The sequence below is a fragment of the Gnatocerus cornutus genome, chromosome 2 (assembly GCF_029298725.1).
Source record: "Gnatocerus cornutus isolate USDA-ARS CGAHR chromosome 2, icGnaCorn1.1, whole genome shotgun sequence".
Taxonomy (NCBI): Eukaryota; Metazoa; Arthropoda; class Insecta; order Coleoptera; family Tenebrionidae; genus Gnatocerus; species Gnatocerus cornutus.
Genome location: NC_142234.1, coordinates 8191892 through 8201014, shown reverse-complemented (window position 1 = coordinate 8201014; position 9123 = coordinate 8191892). Strand labels below are relative to the sequence as shown.

General features: G+C 33.1%; 3 protein-coding genes across 3 annotated transcripts; 1 reads left to right on the top strand and 2 right to left on the bottom strand.

Annotated features, from left to right (window-relative positions):
• The first annotated feature begins 6 nt into the window (after positions 1–6).
• LOC148178592 (ATP synthase subunit d, mitochondrial-like) lies at positions 7–789 on the top strand. Its single transcript, XM_088050645.1, has 3 exons — positions 7–226; positions 277–495; positions 547–789. Exons 1-3 carry the CDS (start codon positions 105–107, stop codon positions 728–730), a joined length of 525 nt encoding a protein of 174 aa, XP_087906771.1. The 5' UTR covers positions 7–104; the 3' UTR covers positions 731–789.
• Positions 790–1509: 720 nt separating this feature from the next.
• Positions 1510–4063, bottom strand: LOC148178591 (sodium-coupled monocarboxylate transporter 2-like). Its single transcript, XM_088030134.1, has 8 exons — positions 3693–4063; positions 3366–3643; positions 3096–3318; positions 2895–3035; positions 2639–2857; positions 2329–2593; positions 2121–2284; positions 1510–2075 (listed from the first exon to the last, which is right to left on the bottom strand). The coding sequence occupies exons 1-8, from the start codon at positions 3926–3928 to the stop codon at positions 1868–1870; spliced, it is 1734 nt and encodes a 577-aa protein (XP_087886260.1). The 5' UTR covers positions 3929–4063; the 3' UTR covers positions 1510–1867.
• Positions 4064–4589: 526 nt separating this feature from the next.
• Positions 4590–6808, bottom strand: LOC148178590 (sodium-coupled monocarboxylate transporter 1-like). Its single transcript, XM_088030013.1, has 8 exons — positions 6509–6808; positions 6185–6462; positions 5916–6135; positions 5729–5869; positions 5457–5675; positions 5148–5415; positions 4899–5101; positions 4590–4847 (listed from the first exon to the last, which is right to left on the bottom strand). Exons 1-8 carry the CDS (start codon positions 6724–6726, stop codon positions 4610–4612), a joined length of 1785 nt encoding a protein of 594 aa, XP_087886139.1. The 5' UTR covers positions 6727–6808; the 3' UTR covers positions 4590–4609.
• Positions 6809–9123: the final 2315 nt, after the last annotated feature.

Genomic DNA, 9123 nt, shown 5'->3' with positions numbered 1-9123 from the left:
TTACGAAGTTGGTCACTCTGTTGCGGAGCTGTCAAAAGTTACATAACCAAAAACCTTCGCACTTTTCGTCGGGTTGTGTCATTATCTGAGTTTTTTCGGTGATTATGGCTGCAAAAAGGATCGCCCAGAGCTCCATCAATTGGGCTTCCCTCGCCGAGAGGGTTCCCGCACACCAAAAATCCCAATTTCAAGCGTTTAAATCGAGATCCGACCAATATCTTCGCAGGTACTTTTTATGTAACCCTCGTTGCAGTTCTCTTATTTTGTCATTTGTAGTGTTTTGAAGAATCCAGAGAGCCCCCCACAAATCAACTGGTCTTTCTACAAGTCAAGCGTTCCTGTTGCTGGCATGGTTGATGATTTCCAGAAGCAATATACTGCCTTGAAAATCCCATATCCACCAGATACAGTTAGCGTTCAAATTGACTCTCAAGAGAAGGACTTAAAGGTTGAATTGGAGAAATTTAAACAAGAGTCGAACAACAGGATTGCACAGTATGGCTTTTAGACAGTGGGGATCAAATAATGGATCTTTTATGTTTCTAGGCTAAAAAAAGAACTAGCACATTTGACCTCACTTATTCCGTTTGAGCAAATGACTATGGAGGACTTCCGCGATGCATTCCCTGAGCAAGCGGTGGATCCAATTAATAAACCAACGTTCTGGCCTCACGACGAAGAGGAGCAACTTGATCATGTCTCCAAAGATGCTGGACATGGTGGTCATTAACTTAGATTTTGTGCAAAGCAGTGTTAGAAATTTGCTGTAATAAATGTAATCTTGTTGAATTGTAGGTAATTTATATCACTTGCGGCATTATGTTTTTTTCTCAATAAATGCAAATTTTTAGTGCAGAAATGGCTTAAGTTATTGATGTATATGCAACCATGCATACATCACCTGCCCTAGATTAATAATTTTTTACCAGTTTTTTACTTTAAACTTATTTGGGGTCAATTAATAACAATGTATTTCTGATATACCTAATATAAATTAATAATTGAAAGATGTAGCGGCAACGAAGAAACTTTGAAATTTGTCATTTATTAAAATCATTGTTATTGCATACCAAAGGGACCTAAAATTCTTTCTTTTTTATATGATGATGTTTTTTGTCAGTTTACTTTAATCAGGGCAGTATACCTAAACAGAATATCTACCAGGTGATATAAAAATAAAACCACTGCATGTGTGGCTTATCTAGCTGAAAAGAATATGTAACTCTTCTATTTTTATTTTCTGAAATTTTAGCAACTCGGGTGAAATTATATTAGCTTAAAAATAAAATTTAGCTTTTTAATTTGTGTTCATAATGTGAATAAAAATGTTTTCTTCAAATTTATTTTTTATATACAGTTATGTGAATAGCCCTGTATATGTACAATCTCGGTTAACACAAATTTTGTTGACCCGAACTAATGAAAATTCGGTTCTTTGGAGTTAGTGTTGACGAGGGTTTACTGTACCTGCAAAATATTACTAGTTGGACTTACCTAAGAGAAAGAAAGTTACAAAGATGGAATATTTAATTTAACGTATGGAAGCAGCAATGACCTTCTAATACTGCTAATCCCATTTTACATTATTCAACCGCCATTATTTTATCAAAAAAAAAGAGAAAGTACAAAAATATCACAAAAGTACTTTTTTCTTTTGCTTCTTTTTCCACAAACTATGGTACAAGGGGCTGATAAATTTTTCATCTACACATTGCTTGCCCCCACTAGTCAGACTACTAATTAATAATCCTACAGTTAAAGTTACACAAATTCCCACAAAGCAGTAATAATAAAATGATATTTTAAAAATTGCAGGTATTGTAGACGACGAACCATCATAATAAATAAAAGAGAAAGTACAAAAATATCACAAAAGTACTTTTTTCTTTTGCTTCTTTTTCCACAAACTATGGTACAAGGGGCTGATAAATTTTTCATCTACACATTGCTTGCCCCCACTAGTCAGACTACTAATTAATAATCCTACAGTTAAAGTTACACAAATTCCCACAAAGCAGTAATAATAAAATGATATTTTAAAAATTGCAGGTATTGTAGACGACGAACCATCATATCTAAAACGCAAACATCAGTTTTTTTTTATTTATAAAAATACTTACCTGGTGTTATTCGAGCTGCTAAAGCCTGAAATCGTCAAATTACAACCTGAGACTGATACAGGTAATCCAGGATATTTCAATAAACCTTGCATCTGGTAATATTCTGTGGGTACTATAATAGCGCTCATGGCAACAAGACCAGTCAGACCTCCATAAAAAGCACCCTAAATCTAATTATTTTTTTAACACAAACATCGTTTAACACTACCTTCGCATTAGCTGATGGACAAAGTATTCCCATTGTAAACATTCCAAGAACTGAGCCTCCAGTTATTCCAATTAAACTCACAGCCAAAGAAAAGAGTCCCCCCATATTTTCAGCACCAAAGACTAACAGATTACAGAGTATACCGCATATTATCACAGTCATTTTTAAAATAAAAGTTGCGTTCTTTTCACTGAATTTTCTGGCGTTCGATATGAAATCCGTGTAGATAATTCCAGCGAGACAGTTTAAATCTGCTGATAAGGTGCTGCAATCGTATGAAAGTGTCACGAAAAGATCTTAGTTTTGTTACCTTAAAGAAGCACTAAAAACTCCTGCAATGAATAACCCAGAAAGACCAGGAATATCTCGAGACACATCCATGACAAAATACGCTGCTAATTGGTCATTGTTATCTATTTTCTGACTTAATAAAGGATCGCATTTTGAGTATTTAGCATACATTAGTAATCCAAGGAAGATAGTGAGAGTTTTCACCAAAGTAGTACCAATCCCAAAATAAATAACACATCTATCGACATTGGTTTAAATTCAGGATCATTACTCACAAGACCGATTGTTTAAAAGTGGGCACTGATAAATACTTTTGCACGGAGTTTTGACCGACAGCAAAATAAGATATCTTGAGGGTTGTAAAACCGATGATGACAGCCCAGAAACCGTCACGCTTCGTTGGATCGACATCGAAACTTTTGAAATAAATAAAGTTGTGTTAAGTTTACTTACTCGAAAATGTCAAGTTTACTTACTCGAAAATGTCAAGACGTTTGCCGGTGACCGCTTTTTGCCAAACAGTTGAAAAATTTCCTGTGGCTTTAAGACCTAACACAAAGAGAAAAGTGACTGCTATCATAGCAATTGTAAATTGAATGGTATCAGTCCAAACCACTGCCTTTAAACCGCCAATGGTTGAATAAAATAGACACAAAGCACAAATTGCTGTTGCCATAAAATGAACATCAGTACCAGTTGCTGGAAAACTAAAATTTTATTTTTGTTATGTAAGTCGTGATACTAACCAGCTGAGTACGCAAGAGATGGTACATAAATAACAATAGGAAGGTGAAAAATGTACCCCAAAATAGATAAAAACGAAGCCAGCAGTCTTGTTCTTTTATCAAATCTTCTTTCCAAATACTCATAAACACTAGTAACACGTAATCTATGAAAAACAGGAAGGAAAACGTAAATTGTTACGATAACAGCAAACACTGTTGATACTCCTCCAAGTAAGTAAGTTGCTCCATGTTTGTAGACATCAGCTGGTACTGCCAAAAACGTTGTAGCTGACATGTGACTACAAAATTTAAAATTAGAAGTACTTACAACTAAACAATTTTTATTACCTTGCAACTAGCGATACTGCTACCGGCAACACTTTCATCGTTCTTCCTCCCATTAAATAATCACTGGTTGTTAATTGTCTTCGGGCAAAATAATTGAAATAAACGCCGCTCAAGAAATTGAAAATGAAGATTGTCACAAAAACTATAATAGAGTCATACCAGAAAAACGAGAGCGAGTGTGATTTGGGGGTGAAAACTTTAGTCGATTCTGTTATTAAAGTTTTAGAAAAATTCATGACGAGTAATTTCGAAGCTTGAGTTTTGCTGCAATATTTGACTTGTTACTTTAACGTTCTTGACCATAAGGTGTTGAGATTATATGAATATTTTTGTTACAAAGGTTAGAAACAATAGATAAGGCACACGTATTAAAAAAATATGTTATGGTACTACCGTGCTGTAATGTATGCAAATTTTTATTCTTATCGTAACTTATAAACCGTCGCGCGTTGTTGGCATTGCAGTATCTGCTATGTGCGGATCGCAATATTTACGCCACATTTTTTTAAATGAAAATATTTTGTTACAACGGAACAATTTGCCAACTTTTAAGATAGATAGATTTTTGCGGCAGTGAAACTGTCCAAAATAAATATATAAAATTTACTATAAAACAGTAACAAAGTTTATAGATTCTCTCTGTTGCTCTTTTTTAGGGAAAAAAAATTTTTATTGGTAAAAATGGTGGATGCGCCGGGTCAAATTGACAGATTTATATTATTGTGATAAGATTTTAATAAAACAACGGCATTTTTTACATAAAAACAAAATAAACTTAATTACTAATACAAAAGTTCTAGTAATTTATTAAATTCAATAATTACATAAATGTATATTCATGTATTTACTTTCAAAGTATTGAAAACTGAATTGAAGAACAGAGCTGACAGCAGCTATAGTAGAGAAGATACTATTTTCTAAATATAATCTCTCTTATCTACAGTATCCTTTGTCCGGTGCAACAAATCGTCCATTTCTTCACTCTTTCTACGTCTTAGCAACTTCTGTCCGACTGAACTCAGTAAAATTTTCTCAGCTTCATAATTATCTTTCCTAGTCAAATAACTTACAACTAACCCCAAAATAACAGTAAAAATAGCGCCAAACAAAGTGTAGTAATAGTGTGAAATGTGAAATAAAAAAGGTGGTGTTATGCTACAAATGTAAAAATGTAAAAAGTTGTTATAATAGAAAATACACTCATACTAATGATCTAACTTCGAGAAACTTGCATTATTATAAACATTCTGTATCTCTACCAATTCAATGGTTTTATTGGTCATTTGACAACCATCAATAGAAAGAGTTTTTGTTGGAAAGGTAAACTTATATTTGTAATAAAAAAATTTCTTAGGAAGTGACATGGTGGCGGTGAAGATAAATCCTCCAAGAGCTCCATAAAAAGCACCCTAAAATAAAGTAAAAATATGTTGTTCACAACAATAAATATGTTACTTTAGCGTTTGCTTGCGGAAACAATATTCCTAAGGTAAACATTCCCATTGAAGGTCCTTGACCTATTGAAGTTATACTGGCGGCTAGAGGAACCACGTCTCCTAATTGTTCCACCACAAGAACCAAACAAATACAACATGCACCACATATCGCAACAATCACTTTCAAAATATTTGTGGCACGTTCTTCACGCAGATTAATCATATATTTGTACAAAAAGTCTTTGTAAATGACACTAGACAAAGCGTTTAAACTTGACGAGATAGTACTAAAAATTAAAGTAGATAGAGCCAAAATCAGAAGTACAACCTCAAAGCTGCACAAAATATCGCTGCCAAAAAACATCCAGAAACCCCAGGAAGGTGTCCGGCAATATCCATAATATAGTATGGTACCATTTGTTCGTGTTTTCCAATTCTGTTACTTAATAATGGATCACAATCTGAATATTTGTCGTAAAGCAAAACACCCATTATGACAACGCATCCATAAATGGTACTTAAGCAGATTCCAACATAAATCATAGATCTATTGTGTTAATTTTTGTTACCTTGTAATTTTAAAGAAGGATGGGTACCTACCGCACGCAGTCCCGAAATGATGGTAACGCTAGAAATTTTTGTAAACCTGACTGTGTGAGAGTGACATAGTTTGTATAATGGGCAGTATAACCAAACACGAAAATCCAAAGGCTATCTCGTTTGGTTGGATCTAAGTCAAAACTAAAGAAAAACTCTCAAAGATTCAAAGCAAAGTGCGTTTACTTACTCAAAAATATTGAATCTTCCTCCTTCTATAGCTTTAATCCAAGGAGGAAAAAATCCAGTCAAGATAAATCCAGTTATACAGACTAGAAGAAGTGAGATTATAATAACGACGAACTGGAAGAGATCAGTCCAGATTACAGTTTTGAAACCCCCAATAGTTGTGTAAAACACACAAATAGCACAAATTATTGCAGATATAACAGAAGTCCGATAACCAGTAGCTGCAAGAGACATTAGCAGAGGGTTTGAAATTAAAATCATAATACTGACCAATAGAGAGTGCCAATGAAGGTGTGTAGGCAACGACGGCTAGATAAATAAATTCGCAGACAATGAACAAAGAAGACACCAGAAGTTTACATTTTTTGTCAAATCTTCTTTCTAAATATTCATAAGCACTTGTAAGCCTGAGATTAAAGAAAACTGGCAAATAAATGTAAATTGATACTATAGTTAACAAGAGCATGGATATGCAACCAAATATTTGATATGCTCCGTACTTGTAGACATCTGCAGGCATAGCCATGAGCGTGATTGCAGTAAAATGTCTTAAAAAATGTTTTTCTAATTTTTATACTAACATTGAAAACTTACCCGACAGCTATAGAAAAAGCAATCGGTAGTGCCGTTAATTTATTGTTGCCCAATATATACTCCCTAATTGTTCTTTGCTTGGTACCAGAACAACCATAATACAGACCAATTGAAGTACTGATTATTAACATTATGCTAAAAATGAGATAGTCATGCCATAAAAGAGTGGTTTTATGAAAAGGAAGTTCGTGCAGTGGTGCAGAAGAATAATTCATCATAAGTTAATGATTAAAACAAATTGTAGATGGTTAATTATAAAATATAAAATATACTTTGCAATGATACTGAACCGCTTTCTTTGTGGTGTGGTATACTTGTGAATAATACTTTTATAACAATATTGTTATCTATGTTTATGTAGGTTCAAATAAAGTAAATATGTCTACTCAATATTATTTTTTAGTCGCAAGGCTCTAATTATTGAATGACATTCTAAGTTGAGGACACTCAGAGTATAACTGCATAATCATATTTTCATTAATTTAACACACTAGTACTGTAAAAAATAGTTATCAATACTACTATAGACATTTAAGTACGACCATAACATTTTAGATTTTAGATTCGAAGACTTCCAAAAGCAATTTCGGACGTGTGATCTACACTATTTTTACGCCAACAAAGTTTAACAAATCAAAAAAAATCTGATAGTGGATAGTGGAAATAAAACAACACATGTATTCCTCTTCAGCAGACTGCTGTCTATTGATAATAGTGCGATACCAACCGTTTAACAATAAAACTAAGTAGTTTCCTTTTTGAAGGTCTAGGCCGCCAAACCCCGTTTTGCGGACTATTTTCATGTCTCCAAAAACGGTAAAAATGGACGGCGGCTTAAAAAGAAATATTTATTTAGAAGTTTATATCTGATGTTTTATATTTAAAAAAGTTATTACACATTTTTTAAACTTGGATTTCTTGCATTTTTGACCATTTTCGACCATTAGACCAAGCACTGATTTTCATAATTTATAGGTAAATATTTGAAAAAAATGTAATCCTAATTTTCTCTTTCTAAAGATCCTTCGTTTAAGCCGTGTGCATAGATATGTTTGCTGTTTACTTGAAGTATGTATTTATCAAAAACTTTGCAATTCAATGTGAATTTAGCTGTTATACATATTATAACCTACTATACCAAGGGCAACGCGGGTTGTTTTGACATTATGTGTTATAAGTGTTACGAATAATACAGTAAAACCTATGAAAAACGGAACCTGTAAAAACCGGAATCCTGTTTTTGACGGTCCCGGAAGAATTACTCCTTAAAAATACCTGTATATGCCGGAACCTGGTCAGCGCGAACACGGAAGTCAAAAAACGGACAATTGGATTTTTAAGACGGAAATTTTTTATTTACTGCTTCAAATTTTGTTAGAAACAATTAAGAACTCTTTAAAAACAAGTCACACGCCGACTGTCTTGTTAACATATTTTGTTTGGTTTGGCCTCGTATTGTATTTCACCTAATATTTTAGGTACTTAGGTATTATAAATTTTTTAGACTTAGACGACGAAATACCAGTTTAACGAAAAATAGTTACGGAAAATTCGTGTTACCGAGAACAAAGAAGTAAACAAACTTGTAGAAGTATCAGGTTTACTTTTACAATCGCAAGTAAAATTTATCGCCGAACGTCTTGAACATCAAAATTTTAAAGCTTCAAATTTTTTCAAAAAAGTGTGTGGAGAAGCCAACAAATAATTAAGAACTAATGTTGAAATAAAAAAAAAAGTTTGCATAAAATGGGAAAACTGTCGAAAACCGAAAACTGTCTAAAACGAAAAGATCGGACGCGGACGGTCCCTTGAAATTTCTTTTTATACAGGTTTCACTGTAAATATGACAAGCAAATTGTATAGTTTGTACGGTGAGAGATTGAATGACAGAAAAGTCACTAAATCTACGCGATAAAAAGTGTACCAAACGCGCTAAATTTAAAATAACAAAATAACCCCAGTTACTGACAACCCTGTCAACCCATTTCGCGTAGGAATTTAGTGTTTTTAGTGTATTTTGTAGCATAATTTGCTACCAACCTATATGTCAACTGTCGAAATATCCCAATCTCTCACCGGATAAACTATAACTCGCTCTACATTTTAAAACTAATTAGTAAAACGCTATACCTACTACTTAGGAAAATTAAAAATTATTATTTTAAAAACTTGCTTAAACACCAAGAATTATAGTTTTATAATAACAACGTATAATAATAACTATTATAGTCATTATTATAGTTAGTTTAGTAATATGACGTGTTAATTGACAGTTTTAAACTAGGAAAGTAACATTCGTTGATTGATAACGTTGGTTATAACTACAAATAACCCACGTTACCCTTAGCAGCTAGGATTATAGCGCAAACAGCCATCTATGTGCTTTGTGAACAACAATCATGTTAATGTTAATTGCGACATATTGGATAAACTATTGTACGAGTACTATTGACGACAACGAAATGTGTACGGCAAAATTGTCTAGTGTGATTTTTACTTTAAATCTTAAATCAGAGGCATACTTCTATAATTGTCATTCATGACAATTAATGACAGTAGGTAAATAAAAATGTCTAGACATTTAGTTGAAAAAGCAAGAGCCATTTTAAAATTAA

Bases quoted from the DNA above. Each gene is read 5' to 3' on its own strand.
- LOC148178592 (XM_088050645.1), top strand. From the start codon at position 105: ATGGCTGCAAAAAGGATCGCCCAGAGCTCCATCAATTGGGCTTCCCTC. The intron at 227-276 runs GTACTTTTTATG...TGTCATTTGTAG, and splicing joins TCCGACCAATATCTTCGCAG to TGTTTTGAAGAATCCAGAGA. The intron at 496-546 runs GTATGGCTTTTA...TTATGTTTCTAG, and splicing joins TCGAACAACAGGATTGCACA to GCTAAAAAAAGAACTAGCAC.
- LOC148178591 (XM_088030134.1), bottom strand. From the start codon at position 3,928: ATGAATTTTTCTAAAACTTTAATAACAGAATCGACTAAAGTTTTCACC. The intron at 2,594-2,638 runs GTAACAAAACTA...ATACGATTGCAG, and splicing joins GTTTTTAGTGCTTCTTTAAG to CACCTTATCAGCAGATTTAA. The intron at 2,076-2,120 runs GTAAGTATTTTT...TTTGCGTTTTAG, and splicing joins AGCAGCTCGAATAACACCAG to ATATGATGGTTCGTCGTCTA.
- LOC148178590 (XM_088030013.1), bottom strand. From the start codon at position 6,726: ATGATGAATTATTCTTCTGCACCACTGCACGAACTTCCTTTTCATAAA. The intron at 6,463-6,508 runs GTAAGTTTTCAA...ACATTTTTTAAG, and splicing joins GCTTTTTCTATAGCTGTCGG to ACATTTTACTGCAATCACGC. The intron at 5,416-5,456 runs GTTGTACTTCTG...TTTAATTTTTAG, and splicing joins ATATTTTGTGCAGCTTTGAG to TACTATCTCGTCAAGTTTAA.